The 20,468-nt window shown below is 44.0% G+C and overlaps 1 protein-coding gene across 5 annotated transcripts in view; it reads left to right on the top strand.

Moving 5' to 3' along the window:
- The window catches only part of ABCC12 (ATP binding cassette subfamily C member 12), an 80,021-nt gene extending 59,755 nt beyond the window's left edge, over nt 1-20,266 (top strand). Inside the window, exons 22-30 of one of the 5 annotated variants that reach the window (XM_013052093.2) lie at nt 2,933-3,070; nt 7,212-7,398; nt 12,058-12,147; nt 14,410-14,599; nt 15,111-15,270; nt 16,246-16,324; nt 17,357-17,470; nt 19,087-19,179; nt 19,356-20,266. In XM_013052093.2, coding sequence (XP_012907547.1) covers nt 2,933-3,070; nt 7,212-7,398; nt 12,058-12,147; nt 14,410-14,599; nt 15,111-15,270; nt 16,246-16,324; nt 17,357-17,470; nt 19,087-19,179; nt 19,356-19,448 — 1,144 coding nt within the window. In that variant the 3' untranslated portion in view covers nt 19,449-20,266. Of the gene's footprint in view, nt 1-2,932; nt 3,071-7,211; nt 7,399-12,057; nt 12,148-14,409; nt 14,600-15,110; nt 15,271-16,245; nt 16,325-17,356; nt 17,471-19,086; nt 19,252-19,355 lie in introns of those variants that run through there. The other 4 variants (XM_004744119.2, XM_013052094.2, XM_013052095.2 and 1 more) reach the window with 4 other exon arrangements.
- The last annotated feature ends 202 nt before the right edge of the window (nt 20,267-20,468 follow it).

Below are 20,468 nucleotides of genomic sequence, written 5' to 3'. Positions count from 1 at the left end.
TCCTGTCAACAGCAGGCCATTAGTAGTTAAGTTTCTGAGGAGTCAAGAGTTCTATGCAGATTTCTACCTGCATGGGAGGTTGGCTCCCCTACCCTTGCACTGTACAAGGATCAGCTGTACCATGTTATAGGAACTTGAGTTTTCATCAAACTCAACAATATGTTCATTATCCTCCTAGATGTGCCAAATTTTGGGTCGGACACTAAGGATCTCAAAGAGGGCCCCCCAAATTGTAAAAGATTCAGCCCCCAAATCCTGGACCTGCCTCCACCTGTAAGCAAGTTCATTTGTTTTCATCCAGGGACACCGCACTCAAAGCTGAGTTTTTGAAACAGCACTTTGGCCGCAGTGTAGAGGATGGATGGAGCTACGGAAAGACTAGGGTCAGGGCTACTGGATGAGAGATTCTTGAAATGTAGAGGCTGAATGAGAGTTGAGACAGGTGGCAGCAGTAGGGGCCAGAAAAGGGTAGATTTGGGAGCCATTTCTGAGATGGTCTTTGGAGTTAGGGGTTGGGAGAAACCAAGGATGGTTCCCGGATGGGGAGGGACATGAAGAGAGATATGAGTGATATGGAAAGAGAAGCAGTTCCGGTAATCACATCTGTGGGCTTACATTTGGATGTTTCTAGTTTGTGGGTCAGGTTTGCAGATGATGCCTACAGGCAGTGGGAAATGAGGACATAGGACTGCATTGCAGCTGGAAAGGTGGACTCTGCATCTTTGGCTTCTGTGCAGGAGCTGGTGTGACCGTAGGAACAAGCACCAGTGCCCTGGACTCTGTCTTTGGTTTCCCATGGTCTCCCTGGTGACTTCAAGAAAGGTCACATGGCCTCACTGTCCAACCTCAAGGGTTAATTGTCATGACCCAATAAAATACTTTCTGCAAGTCCTTTGCAAAGATAAAGATGTCTTGGATACCACTTCTTAAAATGGACTCCTTGGCTTGATGCTTGTTTTCGTAATCCCTGTGTTTGACTGACCGTTCGTTGTTTCTGTCCGTTCTCCAGTTTATGCTGTTGACTTACTTAGCCAATGGTTTTTCTCTGCTCTGCACCCCTACTTCTTGCTACAAAGACAGGCCAGACCATGGCTGGCTATGACTGAATTACCTAAATATTTCCAGCTAACTCACTCGAGCTCTGAGCTAATGAGGTCTTCCTTCCTCTCCCCCGAGTGAGTTTCAGCTGAGAGTCTGAGGGCAGATTAGATTCCCTGTCGTGGGCCAGCCTGCCAATGTGCCTGCCTGAGGGCAGTAGTCTGGTGCTCAGCAGGGTCCTGGAACTTGAGCACCCAGGGGAGTTGCATCCTGTGGAGGGGTTTTGTTCTAAAGTCAGCTCCTGAGGCTATGATTCAAATTACCTTTGAAAATGCCTTTAGAAGACCATGCATTGGCAGTTGACAAGCCAGATTTTCTTCCAGAATTGGAACAGATCACTTTTTCTTTGGTTGGGTCCCCAAAAGTGCTTGGCTTGTATTAGGAGCTGCATTGTATGAAAATTTCTGGTCTTCAAAGACTGGAATCCCATCTCCTGCAGCGAGATATTCATGCTACAAGAAGCACTCAAAACAGACCACAGCAAGGAATAGCTCACATTTCTGAGATCCTTCTCTCCTTCCTCTCTTCCTTCCTTCCTTTCTTCCTTCCTTCTTTCTTTCCTCAGTTTCAGGTTTGTATTTAAATTCCAGGGGCGCCTGGGTGGCTCAGTGGGTTAAGCCGCTGCCTTCGGCTCGGGTCATGATCTCAGGGTCCTGGGATCGAGCCCCACGTCGGGCTCTCTCCTCAGTGGGGAGCCTGCTTCCCTTCCTCTCTCTCTGCCTGCCTTTCTGCCTACTTGTGATCTCTGTCTCTCAAATAAATAAAAATAAATAAATAAATTCCAGTTAGTTAACATATAGTGTAATATTAGTTTCAGGAGCAGAATTCAGTGATTCATCACTTCCACACAACATCCAGTGCTCATCACAACAGTACCCTCCTTAATGCCCATAACCCATTCAACCCATCCCCCTCCCATCTCCCTCCATCAACAGTTTGTTTTCTATAGTTAAGTCTCTTTTATGGTTTGCCTGTCTCTCTTCTGTTTCTCCCCATGTTCATCTGTTTTGTTCATTAAATTCCACATGTAAGTGGGATCATATGGCATTTGTCTTTTTCTGACGGACTTCATTTAGCATAATACAATCTAGCTCCATCCATGTCATTGCAAATGTCAAGATTTCATTCTTTTGATGGCTGAGTAATATTCCATTATATGTGTACACACACACACACACACACACACACATACCCCAACACATCTTCTTTATCCATTCATCAGTCAACGGACATTTGGGCTCTTTCCATAATTCATCTATTGTTGATAATGTTGCTATAAACATCATGGTGCAACTATCCCTTCAAATCAGTATTTGTGTATCCTTTGGGTAAATACCTAGTAGTGCAATTGCTGGGTAGTTCTATTTGGAACTTCTTGAGGAACCTCCACGCTGTTTTCCAGAATGGCTGCATCAGTTTGCACTTCCACCAACAGTATAAGAGAGTTCCCCTTTCTCTGCATCCTTGCCAACATCTGTTGTTTCCTGTGTTGTTAATTTTACCATTCTGACAGGTGTGAGGTGATATCTCATTGTAGTTTTGATTTGTATTTCCCTGATGATGAGTGATATTGAACATCTTTTCATGTGTCTGTTAGCTGTCTGGATGTCTTCTTTGGAAAAATGTCTATTCATGTTGGACACACATTTCTGAGACCCTATCTGTCCCACAGCTGGGATGGCCTGTCCTAGAGGAGAATGGTGGGCCAACACCTCTCTCTAGTTATATGGCACCCATCTGACTTAAACTTTGTCTTGAGTGCATAGTCAGACCTGTGTGTGCTAAGAGAGAGCCTTAGAGACCCTACTCTGTGGCCTTCTTGATCTCCCCACAGCATTTTCCATAGAGGAGTCCAGGAGCTCAAGAAGGTGGAGAACATCAGCCGGTCTCCCTGGTTCTCCCACATCACTTCATCCATGCAGGGCCTGGGCATCATCCACGCCTATGACAAGAAGGAGGACTGCATTAGCAAGTGAGTCCGGTGCTGGGACCCTGCTCCAGGGCTCCCCATTTCACACCTGACCCTGAATGGGAGGCCATAACATTAAAAGGGAAGTCTGGGATGCTGGGGACTCTCTGTAGGTGAATTGCTGGCAGAATCAAGAAGGAGCAGTGTAAGGCACTAGACCTTTCTCCCTAGTATCTGGGGCCCAAAAGTTGTGAGCTCATTCAATGACAACTTTGGTATATGAATTTACAAGTTTTATTTTTTGCACTAGAAGCAAAATGCATCCAATTCAGGAAAATAGGAGAAAGCAGGAAAAAGAAGGAAAAAAATCACCCATAAGTCCCCAACCCAAATCCCATTAGTATGTTCATATATTTCCTTCAGTTTTCATTTTTCCTGTTTCTTAAGTATTCATAATCATGTTTGTCTCATTTTATTTTTAAATGGCATTTTAAAAATGTTATAACATATTTCTCATAAAAATAAATTTTAAAGGCCATATTATATTTTACTTCATGGATACAGCACTTCCCTTCTTTTTAAAATGTGGGGACTAGATTAAGTGAATTTCTCTGAAGTCTTCCAGCTCCAAACTTCTAAAATACAGTATAAATTGTATCAACCATATAGGCTCACCATGGTAGCAAAGACTTCTAAATTTTAGCAACTTAACATAGTACGTGTTTATTTTTCCTCAAGTCACATTTTTAAAAAAGATTTTATTTATTTATTTGGCAGAGATCACAAGTAGGCAGAAAGGCAGGCAGAGAGAGAGGAGGAGGCAGGCTCCCCGCTGAGCAGAGAGCCCAGTGTGGGGCTCGATCCCAGGACCCTGAGACCATGACCTGAGCCGAAGCCGAAGGCAGAGGCTTTAACCCACTGAGCCATCCAGGTGCCCCTCAAGTCACATTTTCACGAAAGTCCGTAGTGCAGGGGAAAGGGGTATTGTTTCACTGGGACTTTTCCATCCTGAGGGCCTTGGGGTTCTACTCCAGGATCTTCTGTGTCTAACTGGAAGATAAGGTGAGGAATGAGTGCAGGACCTCATGGGGAATTTTTATGGGTTAACTCCAATGAAGATACTCATCATTTCTGCACACTCATTGACCAGTCTTCGTTCACCTGGGCTCACCTAACTGCAAGGGAAGCTGGGAAATGGAGTCTAGCTGTGCCCACAGGAAGAAAAGAAAATGGGGTTTGCTGAATCCATAGCAGTATCTGCCACAATGGGTGTTCTATTTTGTTTTGTTGCTGTTGTTTGTTTTGTTTTTCCCTATATTTTCCTGCCTTAAAAACCTAACACACCAGGGGCGCCTGGGTGGCTCAGTGGGTTAAAGCCTCTGCCTTCAGCTCAGGTCATGATCCCAGGGTCCTGGGATCGAGCCCTGCATTGGACTCTGCTCAGCGGGGAGCCTGCTTCCTCCTCTCTCTCTGCCTGTCTCTCTGCCTACTTGTGACCTCTGTCTGTCAAATAAATAAATAAAATCTTAAAAAAAAAAAAACTAACACACAGGACACCTGGCTCACTCCATTGGTTAAACATCTGCCTTTGGCTCAGGCCATGATCTCAGGGTTTTGGGATTGAGCTCCACATCAGACTTTCTAATTAGTGGGGAGCCTGCTTCTCCCTCTCCTACTCTCTGCGCTTGTGTTCCCTCTGTCACTGTCTTTCTCTGTCTGTCAAATAAATAAATAAATCTTAAAAAACAAACAAACCCAACACACACTTCAAGTTTGGGTATAGTTCTCTCCCTCTCTCTCTTCCCGTGCTTTGCCACCTAGGATTTCAGTGTAGACTTGGTATGCCAGCTTGCCCTTAAGTTGGTGGCTGTGCTATTCCTAGTTGAATCAGAACGTCATCTGTCAAGAGTCCTGCATCACACAAGGACCCTTCCCGTGTTCTGGTCATGAAGAAAGTCTCCTGTCCATGGAGTCATTCATCGACTTACTCATGACAAACAAAACAGATACAAGCTCTGTCTTCCTGCAGATTCTTTAGCAAGGTTTCCAAGGAAATCCTACAGGACAGTTGAGTCCTATGGTTGATGGGGCCCCCTTCTTTTTATACTTTCTTTCCCGTCGTGGACTTTACAGAGGGCTTGGGCTTCTGACATGTATTGCTCTTGTCACCAGACAAAAACGTCACAGGACTGAACAGAGCCTTGAGGTCAAATTCCAATCTGTTTCTTTTGTTCCTGTGCAGTCTAACCAACCACACAGATAAGACCACACATGACTCCTAAGTCACTTAAACCATCAGCTGAATTTGTAGGCTTTATAGCTGTAGGGTAGAAACACCATGGTGTTTGGAAGAATATTTTAACTAAGCTCTGGGGAAAATCAGTTAGGGTGGAAACAAGGCGGAGGGTGCTACAGGACCTGGCATAGCTGGTCAGAGGTGCTTCCAGAGTCTTTTAAGGAGTTTTGGAACAGGATGGAGTAGCAATACCTGAGGATGTTTGTGACTGTACCAGTGGAGGAATCTTAACTCTTTAGGGGTTTAAACAGGGAAGTTTTTTGTTTTTTTTCCCAATAATGTCTACCAGTTGTTCTGATGAAGCCTCTTTCCCAATAGGTGAGGGGAACCTCCAGTGGCAGTTGGACCTGATGTCTCCTGTGGTTAATTGTTCAGCTCAGTTAAAATTTCAATCTTGAATATGTAGTTGACCCTTGAACCATGTGGGTTTGGGAGCATCAATACCCCACACAGCTGAAAATTTGCATATAACTTTGGACTCCCCCTAAAGTTAACGACTAGTAACCTACATTGACTGGAGGCCTTACTGATGACATAAACAGCGAATTAACACATATTTCATATGTTATATGTATTATATACTATATTATTACCATAAAGTGAGCTAAAAAAAGTGCTATTAAGAAAATCATAGGGGAGAGAAAGTACATTTATAATACCACATTGTATTTATTGGGGAAAAAAACCATATATAGGTAGACTCATGCAGTTCAAACCTATGCTGTTCAAGGTTTCACTGTATTCCCTCCTTGACACACCCAGAGGCTTGGAGTAGTAACACTGTGCTATGTGTATGTCCTGTGCAGGATGGGGGCCAGGTGTGCTGCTGGAAAGCCCCTGGTCTATTCTTTTAAAAATCCTCTCCCTTTTCTCAGAGACTGGTTTCCTGAGGCTGGTGCAAGGGAATGGAATTGGGAAGATGCATCCTTGGGCCATTATCTCCTTCCTGCTGCTTATTTCTGCTAATCAGGCAAAATGTGCCAATGTGGTATGGCAAGGTAGAAGCTCCAACAGGACCAAATCCCTAGCAGCTCTGCTGGGCATTGTTGATGATCAAGACCAGCCTGGGTCTTCCAGAGAGCTCTTCCAGGGCAGCCTCACACTGCATTCCATTGATGTGGGGCCACTTTGCCTCACGCCGAGGAATACTGCATTAACACTGCAGCACCAAATGTCACCCCTCTGCACTCCCAACTGTAGCAATAGCAGGAATGGGCAGGATCTGCCTTCCACACATCTGGGGAATGAGCAACTCCAGGTGCGGGTCTTGTCCTCATCCTTGGTGGTGTCATTGTTCTGTCCCTCTACTCTGTGCCCTTCTCTTTTGCTCACTGAATACACATGGGGGTACAAGATGTCAGCTTTTTTTTTTCTGGAGGGGACCCTCAGCTTTATAAACAATTGCCTTGACTCTTCTTTCTCTGATTTGAGGAGGAGGGAACGAAACATAGTCCTTTCCCTTCTCTTTCCATCATAAACATTGATTCTCCCTGAAGGCAACCTCCTCCACAATTAACCCTCACCCCTCTTAGGAATCAAGGGGGCCAACTATCAATTCCACCAGTCCTTTGTGGGGAGTGGCTGACTTAAAAAAAGGGGATCTTTTCCTGGTAGAGCATGAGACACCGAGCACCTTTTGTTCTCAGCTGTGAGTTCTAGTTGCCATTTCTGGGAAAGAGAAAGAAACCACTCAGCACAATACTGTCACTTGGGGTATTTGCAAATCAAAGAGACCTATGGCAGCAGATTTTAGAGTATGGATATTTCCCCAACTTTGTAAGGGAGTCCTATGTAAAGTGCATTAGTCCTTGATTAAAAATCCCCCTAGCCTTAATTTTCCAGTAGCCCCAACCCTAAGTCTATGGAAGCACATCTGATCTCCTATTTTGTCTGATCTTTTAATTTTAGGTTTAAGATGCTAAATGATGAAAACTCCAGCCATCTCCTATACTTTAACTGTGCTCTCAGGTGGTTTGCTCTAAGAATGGACGTCCTCATGAACATTGTGACCTTCATTGTGGCCTTGTTGGTGACCCTGAGCTTCTCCTCAATTAGTGCTTCCTCCAAAGGCTTGTCTTTGTCTTACATCATCCAGGTATCACCTCATGTAAGGTTAGGCTTGACCTGGAGGCCCTGGTATAGGGTATACCAAGGAGGATGGATGTAAGAGAAGAGCCAATTCAAATGGGTTCAAAGAATAAAGAAATGACTGGCTCACATCATTCAAAGATCTGGTGGTTATATGGGCTTTAGGAACAGTTGGATCATAGCCCCTGGCTTTGTCTTTATTCTGTGATGACTTCCTTCATGGTTGTACAATGGTGACTGAGATTCTGAGGGTTGTAACAGGCAGGAAGGAAGAAGAAAGCTTTTCCTACACTAGCCACTGAGCAAAAGCCCTGAGCTTTACTCTTACTGGATTAATTTGGGCATCCAAGAATTAGTTAGTGCCTGGATAGAATTGGGATGATTGGCTTAGGCCAAAGGATGGAGTCACACCCTATCTGACCCCCAAGTCATACAGCTGTCCCACAATAGAGAGCAGGAGAAGAATGCTGGAGTGGCAGCCATGATATCCATGACAAATAATACTGACTTCTCATTTTGGTTGCTTTGGGGTTTTTCTTTAAAAAAAAAATAACGTAATCGGGAAATAATAGTAATAGAGGATCATTTCAATCTTTGCCTCTGCCTTCACATCTTCCTCTCTTTTGTGTCTTCTCCTCTGTCTCTTGGAAGGACAATTGTCATTAGATTTAGGGTCCACGCAGGTAATCCAGGATGATTTCGCGATCCTTAATTACACTTGCAAAGATCCTTTTTTTCAAATGAGGTAACATTCACAGTTCTCAGGGATTTGGATGTAAGCATACCTTTTAGGGGGATCACCATTCAATCTCCCTAATATATTGCTTACACTCATATTTCAGGGTTGGCTCCTAGGGGATCTTGGCTCATCAAGGCTCATCCTGCCTTGAGCTGACTATTTTGGGCACTGTTGTAAATTTTGTATGTAAATTAATTTATTTTTTCACATAACAACCTATGAGATAGGTACTGCCATAGTCTTCATTTTATAGATGAGAAGATTGAGGCTCAGAAAGACTTCTCCAACCTCACACACCTGTCATGTGTGAGAGCTAGGCTTTGAACCCAGGTCATTTGGGTCTGATACCCATCTGAATGTGAATCTTGAATGGGGTCTGTGTATGTGTGAGTATGTGTGTTTTGTCTAGGGGATAAAGTGTCCAGCTACCTCTGGTTGGGAAAACGATGAGGGGAAGGAAATAGATGGGTCTATACGGACTACCAATCAAATCAGTCTCTTTGTGGCTCCTTTTCACACCTGAAGCCTGTCTGAGTTCTAGATAGATAAGCTAGATGGAAGGCTCAGTAAGTCCCTGCAGCACATTCTGCCTCCATTCTGTCAAAGGGCTTTTCTTCCCCTTTCCATTTTCCAGAATCTGTGACTCTTTCATTCAAAGATATCTCTTCCCACCCCATTTGCCATTAAAGGTCTATTCCTTTTTGAAAATCTCTCTGATATCATTTTAATGGCATTTGGGGAAAGGGAAGGAATACAAATATATTCTCAGATCTTTATCTTAAGTGGGAAAAAATGAATTTTTCTTGGGTAGCCAGTTTCCCTCATTGATGGATGTTTTTATTTGTTGTTGCCTAGTAAAATAGAAAGCAGATGATGTTGAAATAGATTCAACTTGGTCCAAGTGAAACACAACAACTGAGGTTGTGCTTTTGGGGGATATTATTAGCTTTCCCTGAGATTGTTTTCAACATTACTATAAGGCTAGAGAATTTGAACACACTGAGATCTAGGGGAACACTTCTCTAGCTGGCTTTGTGGCTTTGTTGAGCATTAGCCCTCTTCGGAGAACACAGAATCCAAATGACAGAGCTTCCTTTGAGAATAGATGAGACTCCCTAGATGTGTGAAGTCTCACAGAGCAGAAAGTGAATGCAAAGTGACATTACATAACATCATGAAGGAGAATGAGCACTTACTGGGCCAACACTGTGCTGACAGGAGATTTCTAAACTTATGGAGGGTTGTCCGGGGCCTTGATGGGCTGATACTCTTGAATCTAACAAAACATGTATAAGCCCTTCTCAAGGGTAGGCTCACTCATTCATTGACCAGATAGCCACTGAACACCTGCCATGAGCCAGGAAGTCTGATAGCTGCTGTGGATTCAGCAATGAACAAGCTGGACAGGTCCCTGCCATCATGGAGCTCATACTTTATGGGATAAGAAGAGATGTAATGTGGGATGGAATAAATAAGTGCCAAAGTAAATCAATGAGAAGTCTTTGGAAATTGTTTAAGTGTTAGGAAGATAATAAATCAGGGAATGTGACTGTCAGTAGGGAAGCAAAATTAGATCCTATAGTCAGAGGATACCTCTGCCAGGAGGTGACTTCCAAACTGATACCTGAATGACAAAGAACCAAAGAAGATGGAAGGCAGAATGCTTCAGGCTGGGGGGCAGGGCAAAGTTTGGGGTAGGCAGGAGCTTGGTACATTTGAGGAACTCAGAAGTTCATGTAGTTTGAGCAGATTGATAGAAAATAAGGTCTGAGGCATTGGCAGAAATAGACTCTGTAGGGCTTTGTCACCCATGACAGGGGGGTTGTTTACATTTAAAAAAAAAAAAGGTTCTTCACTGTGGCACTATGGAAATTTGGTCTGGATGATCCTCTTTGTGAGAGGCTACCCTGTGTGTTATAGGATGTTAACATCCCTGATCTCTAACCAAGAAATCCCAATAGGACCTCCCTCCTCCAAGGTTGTGACAACCAAAAGTATCTCTAGATACGAAATGCTTCCTGAAGGGCAAAATCACCCAGGTCAAGAGCCACTGCTTTAAGAAAAATGGAAAGCCAGTGACATGTGTTAATTGGGAAAGCAGCAAAGGAACCTGGAAAAGGGTCTGGACCTACGCCACTCATCCCCTCATTCACCTGCTTGGGCCCACCTCCTCCTTCTTGTTAAGGCCACTTGCTGCTACTCAGAGCTACCCAAGCCCTGAGTTAACCTGGTAGACTTCTTACTGTAAATGCCTCCACTCACACAGTTCCTTAACTTCCCTAACTGAGGCAACCCCCAAACCTAGCCACTCTTTTACATCATCCTGTTTTATTGGCTTTCTCACCATTTCTTGAAATTACCCATGTCTTATCCTGCCAGCCTACTAGAACATAAGCCTCAGGAGGGCAGGGGTTTTGTTCAAAACATTTAGCCCTGGGAAACCAGCAACCCTTCTCCTCCCACAAGCAGTGCCTGGCCCACAGCCACTGCTCACCTAGAGAAGAAGACCTCATCCTGACTTGAACTGACTAACCTGTTTTGCACCTGAGGCAGATGCTGTTGGTGCACCAACCTTCCAGGGCAGGTCAGTTGGCATCCTGCTGCTACAGGAAGGTGCTCAGTTCAAGCCCAGAGCAGGCGACAGATGTGGGGAGTTACCTCAGTTGGAAGTGGCCCAGCAATGATTAAAGGGGGGGTCAGTGGAGATGTAGCCCAGCTTTCTTAGGATGACTCAAGTGTGTTCCATACGATGTCCCAGAGCTTCCAGTGGGATCAAGTTTCAGTTTCAGTTACCCACAGCTGAACCTCTTGTGACTTACCTTCCCTTCTGTGCTCCACTTCTCCCTGCTCCTACTGGTACTTTTGGGGTCCACCTCCTGATTAATTTCCTAGGGCTGCTGTAACAAGTTACCATAATCTAGTGGCTGAAAACCAGATAAATTTATTCTCTCACAGTTTTAAAGGTCAGAAGTCCCAAAGGTGTAATAGACAGGACCTTGTTCCCTCTTAATGGTCTAGAGGACAATCTGTTCCTTGTCCCTCCCAGCTTCTGGTGGCTCTTGGCATTCCTTGGCTTGTATGTAGTTGCATCATTTCAATCTTTGCCTCTTCCTTCACATCTTCCTCTCTTTTGTGTCTTCTCCTCTGTCTCTTGGAAGGAACAATTGTCATTAGATTTAGGGTCCACGTGGGTAATCCAGGATGATCTCGCGATCCTTAATTACACTTGCAAAGATCCTTTTTTTTCAAATGAGGTGACATTCACAGTTCTCAGGGATTTGGTTGTAAGCATACCTTTTAGGGAGATCACCATTCAATCTCCCTAATATATTGCTTACACTCATATTTCAGGGTTGGCTCCTAGGGGATCTTGGCCTGAGGTAGATGACCTTAGCAAGCTGCATTCCCCACTCTGAGCCTAGATTTTCTCACGTTTGAAGCAAACAGATGGGCTTAATGGTTTTCTTCTACCTCTGATGATCTGTGGTGATTGGAGTTCAGTTGCTGCTTGGCTGTGGGTAGGGTAAAGCAGAGAGGGCATAGAGGTGCAGGACCCCACCAGATGGCAGCAAGGTCGGGGGTGGGGTACCCAGCAGTTCTGTAGCCCTGGGAGATTCCAGCTCAATAGCATCTCCCTGTCGCTCAGACTAAGAGTGATAAAGTGATACTGTGGGGGGATGGTACTTGCCATCTGGATTGCCAGGGAAAATGTCATTACCCATTTGTTTCGGAATGCAGAGGAAATGTTTAAAGGCAAAATACCCCAGTATCTTCACTTCTAGGCACTTGGATGGGAATACAGGCCTACTTTCTGTGTTCCCCTGAGTGAGACTGGGGAGGAGAGGGGTACTTCACCCCAGGGGGGTGGAACGGTGGAACCCAAGGGAGGAAAGGGCTCTAACCCAGCTGCTTGCTTCTCTACAATAGCTCAGCGGACTGCTCCAAGTGTGCGTACGCACAGGGACAGAGACCCAGGCCAAATTCACCTCTGTGGAGCTGCTCCGAGAGTATATTTTGGTAAGAAATTAGTGTATGCCAGAGGAGGGCCTAGTTAACTCTGGCAGAATTTATGTAGGGGTTTGATTTTTTGACATGTGAAAGGGATCTTTTTAAAAACTGAAGTGGGACCACAACCTTCTTCTTAAAACCCATATTTACTCTAAAGTTCTTGAGGTTGAGGAAGAGATACTTTTAAAAACATTTTTTTTTTTCCCTCAAGGGCAGTTTCTGCACACAAAAAGAGAAATCAGTGGCTAACTTTAGTTCTAAAACTAATATTTGATTGACTGAAATTGTAAATCACAAAAAACAATGATTGAATTCCCTAAAAGCTTTTTAAAAAAGATATATTTATTTATTTGAGAAAGAGAGAGAGAGAGAGAGAGAGCATGGGTGTGGGGCAGTAGAGGAAGAGGGAGAAAGAGAATCTCAAGCAGACTCCTTGCTGAGCAAGGAGCCTTATGTGGGGCTTGATCTCATGACCTTGAGACCATGACCCTGAGATCATGACTTTAGCTGAAACCAAGAGCTGGACACTCAACCAACTCTACCACCCAGCCACCCTTTCTCTATAAACTTTTAAGTTCAACTTAAAAATCCTGCAATTCTTTGAGAAGAGGTCTAGATAAGTCAAGCAATCACTTTTAAGGGACTCTGAATGGCATTTGACCCCTTTACAAACTTGAACAGTTTAAAACATTTTAAATTGTATTTTAAAATTCAGCACATTCTATTCCCTTCTTAAGTATCTTGATTATCTGATTTCACAAAAAAACCTTCCAGAGGTTATATAAATCTAATAAATTACACTTATAAATACAGTAAGCTTTAAATTTGCATCCCAGTGCTGTAGATGAACAGTAAGCTTTTAACTTAAAATCATGTTTAAATAAATTATTCAATTATTCATTTTAAATTAGAATCACAAGCCCTTATGTTAGTGATATTATTATACTTAAAACACCAAATATGCAGAGTCCTTAAACTGATAATACTACCGTTACAATTTTGCTCCTCTTAAATATATATATTTTAAATATATTTATTAATATATTTATTTATGTATATATTATATTTATTTACTTATTTAAAAAATATATATTTTCTGATTGGGCATGGAGCCCAAGTTGAGGCTCGAACTCACAGCCCTGAGCTGAAATCAAGAGTCAGATGCTTAACAGACTGAACCACACAGGTGCCTCAAGCTTCTCTTAAATTTTTTTTTATGAATGCTAGGTCACCTGGGGTTAAAAGTATTCACTGTCTAGAATAAAGTTATTTTCTCAGCTAATTGTGGCTGCTTATCACAGATGTGGGCTGGTCAGCCACCCTACAGGGCACATGAGGGTCGTCTTATTTCTAACAAGAGACCCATCACTTCAGAAGAGGCATTGGTCTTATAACACAGTCAAGTCGTTCTACTCCTTACTTAGACTTTGCCTTTCTTGGATTCTTGGGAAACGAAAATGTCTTTTTTATGTCACTTTAAAGACCTCTGAATCTGACATTTTGCATTCCTGTCATCTTCCTACTTCGAACACCATGATGACTCCTGCGGATATTGAAATTATATCTGATTGAATTCTGCAAATCTCAAGACTTGGTCTGGATTCATCACATAGTTTCAGGGTCAAACTGCTGACCCTAGCCCAGGCACACAAGGCCCAGTAGGAGCTGTCCCTTGTAGGGACAATAGTCCTATCTCTCTGTTCACTAAGCATCAGCCACATGACTTTTCTTTCTATTCCTCAAAGTGACCAAGCTTGCCCTGGCTTCAGGGCCTCTGCACTAGCTGTCCACTCTGCCTGGAAGGCTCTGGACTCAAATCTTCTTATAGCAGACATCTTTTTAGCATTCCAGGTCTCAGCTTGTATGCCACATCCTCATGATAACCTTCTTCGACCCTTAAGTTACTTTCACTCCACCTACCTATTTCTACCACACACATTCTATATTCCCTTTTACAGTATTGTATTTTATAGAATACAATAGAATATTGTATTGTATATACACATATTGTGTCTATAATATATATAGATAAATATATTGTAGAATAGTATTCTATAATACTTTGTTTTATTGTCTTCATTTCTGATTTCGTTTCTTGTGTATCATCTGAGTTCCCCACCGGAATGTAAGTTCTTGACTAAGTTTGTTGGTCTAGCTCACAACCATGAACACCAGTACCTAGAATGGTGGGAATGAATGAATGAATGAATGAATGAAATGGATGGAAAAGCAAATGGTTATGAACCTGTCATTGGTCACTCTGCTTTTCAGACCTGTGTTCCTGAATTCACTCACCCCCTCAAAGTGGAGGCTTGTCCCCATGACTGGCCCAGCCGTGGGGAGATAACATTCAGAGACTATCAGATGAGATACAGAGACAACACTCCCCTGGTTCTTGATGGGCTGAACTTGGTCATTCAAAGTGGGCAGACAGTTGGGATCGTTGGAAGAACAGGTTCTGGTAAGGATCAGCTCTGACTGTGCTTTTTTCAAGTTGTTTTCTTTGCATTTCTACTGCGCGTGCTGGTTAAGCCACACCAGAGGGTGAGGTGTGTGTGTGTGTGTGTGTGTGTCCAAACACGTGCATGCGCAACTGTGTGTGTGCGCGCGCCACGGATTGGCTAGTTTTTTTCCTCCCCCTCAAATCTTTTTACTGTAAATTAGGATTTCAGGTTGAATGGGTGTGTGGAGTTGGAAACAAACACACATCGGTTTTTGAAGTAATTAAATGAGAATCATTCTTGTGAAACAAGGCCCCCAGGATGAGTCCTGTGTTAAGAGCCCCTGTAGGGATGAGAAGGTTAACTGCGTCAGGGCAGCAGATTGCTCCCACAGAGTGAGGCCTTTCTGTCTGCGTGGTCATCTGCATGGAGCCATTTTACTGCATCACAAATTCCCTTGATAAGATTCTTGGATATGATGGAAGTGCAAACTGATGTTTGATCTGCTGTTATTGCTTGTATTGTTCCCAGGAAAGTCATCATTGGGAATGGCTCTGTTTCGTCTAGTGGAGCCCGCCGGCGGTACGATCTTCATTGATGAGGTGGATATCTGCACGATTGGTTTGGAAGACCTCAGAACCAAGCTGACCGTGATCCCCCAGGATCCTGTCCTGTTTGTAGGTACAGTAAGGTAGCTGCTTTTGATCGTCATGCATTCCTATTTTTTGGATAGGAAAAGCAGACCAGCTAGGAACTTGGTGAAGTGCCCACAGTGGGGATGAGGGAACCAGCATCATGAGGCACTGATAGAACCTGCTCCTCAGTGAAGCTTTGGGAGGAGCCAAGGACATGAACATTACCTGTATCTTATGAGCTACACCACCAATAAGCAAGAAGCTTACACATAGGGTGAGCAGATATCCCAGTTGGCCCTGGAGAGCCCCGGTTTATACTTGTGTCTCAGCATCTTATCACGTTTAGCAACGGCCACTCACAAACCCAGTTTGTGAAATTAAGTGGTCACCCTATGCATGTAACCATCCATAGGGAAGTGCATCGGTTTGTTCAAGTATAAGAACAGTAGGTTGCAACTTCTGCAGGGCTCAAGGTCCGATATCAAGGGACAAGGAGAAAACCAGTTTCTCATTCAGTCCAGTGCAAGGGCTGCCCCTCTGATGTGAGGGATATTTGTCCCACTGAGCACCCAATCAAGTAGTATGCTAGACGCACACCCAGCCACTGGGATAGCCACCTGGTGCAAGTGCCTGGGAGCTGCAGCTGTACGTCTTACTTCTGAAGGTGGAGTGAATGCAATGCCAGAGTGAATCCCCACCCCTCCACCTCCACCAAGAATTTGCAGAGGGCCAAATGCATTCTGCCACACATGGCCATTGTGAGGACCAAATCAATGTGTCTTCCTGAGTACTTATTCAGTACTATCTCACCTGCCTTGGTGGTCTCTAGTCCATCACTGAGCTGAGGGTTCTTGCTCTCTTGGCCTGAGATTGGTCATTTTATGGACCATTGTCCTGGCTAAGCACTGCTTTTGGAGGCAGGGGGGTCAGCACACACCACCTCTTACTCTCTCCCATATGCTGCAGAAAACATGCTCCCCCGCTCATGTCTTCCTCAGAAATCCAGCTCCCTGCTCTTTCCTTTATTTCAGGTACAACTTGGATCCCTTTGAGAGCCACTCGGATGAGATGCTCTGGCAGGTTCTGGAGAGGACATTCATGAGAGACACAGTAGGTCTCTGGGGCTCTCCAGGATGAACCTGTTTCCTAGCACTAGGACCCCAGATACCTGGCCCAGGTTTGAACTGGACAAGCACTGGGCCAGCATTTGGCCAAGCTTATTTGTTGGCATCATATATGTCAATAGAACATGATCCTTATTTACTCTCTGTTGTTAAAAGCAACAATAGATAACATGTAATAGGCTTCTGCAGTGGTCCAGTCAAGAGCTCTGCATGCATTATCTCATTTGGTCCAGTCCTGACTACAGCCCTCTGAGGTTGGGACTCCTATCCCGGGTTTTTAGAGGTACAGAAATGAAGTCTTAGGGAAGAAACATGTGTAAGCTAGTAAGTGGCAGAATGGAGACTTCAACCCAAGTGGATATGATGACTCTAGAGCAGATGGGGCATCCTGCTGCTCTGCCAATAGTGTCATTTGCTTCTGGGAACAGAGATGCCACAGGAAGGCAAGGGGGCATGGCATGCTCCAGGAATGGCAAATATGGCCATGTCCTGTGAGATGGGGTCCTGTCCTATAAAAGCTGCAGCGAGAGTGAGCAGGTGAGCGTGGCCACCTCTGCAGCACAGAGGGGATTGTTTCCACCAAGACTCAGTACCAAGGTGAGCCTTCCCCAGTGCCACTATGACTGTATAAATCAGACAATGTCTTACCTTTCTTTGATGACTAGAAAGCTCTCCTATCCAATGTCTATTCTCTCCGTGGAAATGGGGACCCTGGAAGCCATTTACACTTCGTTTGTGTTTCTCTGGAGCCATATGTGCACCATTTGTCCTCTTTTGGCAAGGTGTCTACGGGGCTCTATGAATCATACCGTGATTTTAAATTATTAATGTCTGCCTACTCCCTGGTCTTTCCCTGGTGCCTGTTTGCAATGTTGAAATGATTGTTGTTTTGTACTTTCTCTTCCTCGGTAAAATAAAGCCAGCTGATGAATGCATGAGCAGGGGGCAATCAATACAGACGATGCTGGACAATTTTATAGATCATCAGCATAAATGTGGCATTTTCTGTGTTTTATAGATAATGAAACTCCCGGAAAAATTACAGGCAGAAGTCACAGAAAATGGAGAAAACTTCTCAGTAGGGGAACGTCAGCTGCTTTGTATGGCCCGTGCGCTTCTCCGTAATTCAAAAGTAAGGAAACAGCACGGAAAATGGATTGGTCAAATTTTGGATATTTCCCGCAGCGCCACTCAGTCCAGGAGGTAGAGCCCCGCATTTGTCTTTCAGCAAAGAGAGAACAATTGAGCCATTTAAAAACCGATCACTTTCTTTTAAGACAGAGTTGTAAGGGGTAAAAATTGAAAAATAACAGCCATTTACAGCAATAGCACTTGCTTCCCTTGGGCCTCCCCCTGGGAAGCCTTGCTTAGGTATTCTCTCTGTCTTCCTAAGCGGTTTGAGTATAAGAAATCTGCCTCTCAACTCTTTTCTGCCTTGTCCCTGAACAATTCTGAGGCCTGATAAACAATACCCAGCATGCTAAAGAACACCTTTAGAATGCTAAGAAACGAGAACTGTAGAATTTGTATTCATTTTTCTTAGGGACTTAGTCATCCTTGGTTACCGATTTCAAGGAACGCGTTGCCTTTGCTTTAGAAATCCCATTCTCTCAACCCGGATCAAAGTGTAACTCACTATGTGTGTTGTGTAGATGTCCTAATGTCAGGAGTGGCAGCCAGCTCTAGCACATGTTCTGTGCTGACTGAGGCACTATGCACTGCGAAGCGGTTTGTGCGTCATGTTGGCTTTGCATTTCATGCTCAGAAGAAGGTATAACCCCCTTTTACAGATGAGGATATGGAGTCTTGGGGCAAGTTAAGTAATTTAACCAAGGTCAAGCTGAGTTAGAGCTGAGCTCAGGCCCTCTGACTTGCAAACCTGCATTGCAGTTGGCAGAACAGTGCCCTCCTCCTCCAAAGATGTCCACGTCCTGATAACCAGGACCTGTGAATGTACCACCTTACCTGAGAGAAAGGGGGTTTGCAAGTGTAATTAAGTTGACGATTTTGAGGTGGGGAGATCCTCCTGGATTACTTGGGTGGGCCTAGTAAAATCATGCAGCTCTGAGTAAGAGGGAGGCTAAAGAATCAGAAAGAGAAGAAGAGATGTGACCAATGGAAGTAGCCATTAGAGCAATGCCAGGAAGGTAGCACGAGCCAAGGAACACAAGCAGCCCAGAGCAGCTGGCACAGGCAAGGGAACAGTTTGTCCCTAGAGCCTACAAAAGGAATGCAGCCCTGGCAATACCTTTACTTTAGGCTCTCTGACTTCCAGCTCTGCAAGACACTAAATTTGTGTTGTTTTTAAGCCTCTAAGTTTGTGCTGATTTGTTAGAGCTGTGACGGGAAACAAATACAAATTATTATAGCTCATGCTGATTCATGTTAGCACAGTATATAAAGCCTCCTACCAGTTTGTAAGATTACAATAAACCATTTACAAAGAGAAGTAAATCATATATCACCTTATTCTTTTAGTCAGTCCCTCTGACTGAAGGAGACAGAGGTGATGTGAACTGACTTTTATTTTGCTGTTATTTTTTTTTTAATGTTTGAGAGGACACACAGCTCCTGATTTTTCAGCCCTTCTCCTTCTCCTCCTCCTTCTTCTTTTTAAATAAGTAGAGCTAAGACCGGGCGTTTCCCTCTGACACAGTTTTGGCTTAATGTGACTTATACAGAATTTGGCTTAATGTGACTTATAATGTGACTTCTACTTATAATGGCTTAATGTGCCCTCCTCAACAGATCATTCTCCTTGACGAAGCCACTGCCTCCATGGACTCCAAGACTGACACCCTTGTTCAGAGCACCATCAAAGATGCCTTCAAAGGCTGCACGGTACTGACCATAGCCCACCGCCTCAACACAGTTCTCAACTGTGACCTTGTCCTGGTCATGGAAAATGGGAAGGTACAGGAAGTTGTTGGCGTAACCTCCCCAGAGGTTTCAGTGGTTTGGATTCTAGGTGAGTGTATATTTTCTGCCCATTTCAGATCTTCTTCTCTGACTTTCAGGTGGTCGAGTTTGACAAGCCTGAAGTCCTTGCTGAGAAGCCAGATTCTGCATTTGCGATGTTACTAGCCGCAGAAAACAAAGTTCGACTGTAGAAGTCCCTGAGGGGGCCACATCCCTTGACTTTAGAGGATGCTTCAGTTGAGTTGGAAGGACCTTCAGGAGGAGGGCCTGCCCTTTCCACAGGCAACACTGGCCCTCCGTCCCTCCCACCCCTGACATACAGGCTGAGCTGAGGCAGAGGTTGCTGTCCTGCCTTACCCAGCCCATGCCTCCCGACCTCATCTGGCGTGCTTGGGGTTAGTTCTGGGTGGTGAACTGAGGCAGAAAAAGCTAATGGATTAAAAAACTGCCCCCACCTCCTAAAACCCCAAGGCCCCCATCAGTGTATTCCCATCAATACCACCTCAGTGCCTGAGAATGGAAACACTAACTTCCAGTGAAATCCGATCAAATAGAATAGGAAAATGCCTAAGGATGGAATTTGTAAAAGGTTTATTGCCTTGTTACCAGAAGGGAAAAGAGCAGAGTTTCCTTTCCATTGAAGTCCTATTCACATCTATTTTGAGTGTGTGACAAGCAGTAACTACACTGATCTGTAGCATGAAAGATTGATTACAGTGTTTGATGGAAAAGAATTTTTTTTAAAAATCATATGTTCCATTTGATCTATTAGAATAACGAGGAAAACAAAAGGTTGGAGTTTCTCTGTAAAAGACATTTTTATATTTCCTATATTGGTCATTAAAATGCAGTAGGAATTTAAACTACCCTGAAATGTTGCCTTGCAATTATTTTACTGAAGACTTTCCACTTTCTGTACTTTTTCCTCTCACAGACTCTCACTGCTTTCTGTGGTGACTCGGTAATAAACCCCCTACAGCATTCCCCAAATAAAAAGCTTGCTTTCCAACTTCAAGGTTTGCTCTGTCAGAAGCAAGAAAGATATGTGTCCAATAGCCCAGGAGTGAGTGCTGTTAATTCATGGTAACATCTGGAAGAAAAGAAAAAGAAAAAAGAAAAGAAGAGAAAAGAGAAGAGAAGAGAAGAAAAATATCCAAAGGGTTCTTGTGCAATGTTTGCCAAGGGCACACATACAGTCTCTTTGTCTTCTT

This window comes from Mustela putorius, unplaced genomic scaffold (assembly GCF_011764305.1).
Source record: "Mustela putorius furo isolate JIRA1106 unplaced genomic scaffold, ASM1176430v1.1 tig00000174_pilon_pilon_pilon, whole genome shotgun sequence".
Classification (NCBI taxonomy): Eukaryota; Metazoa; Chordata; class Mammalia; order Carnivora; family Mustelidae; genus Mustela; species Mustela putorius.
Note: the sequence above shows the minus strand (reverse complement) of the source record. Positions and strands in the feature narration are given on the sequence as shown.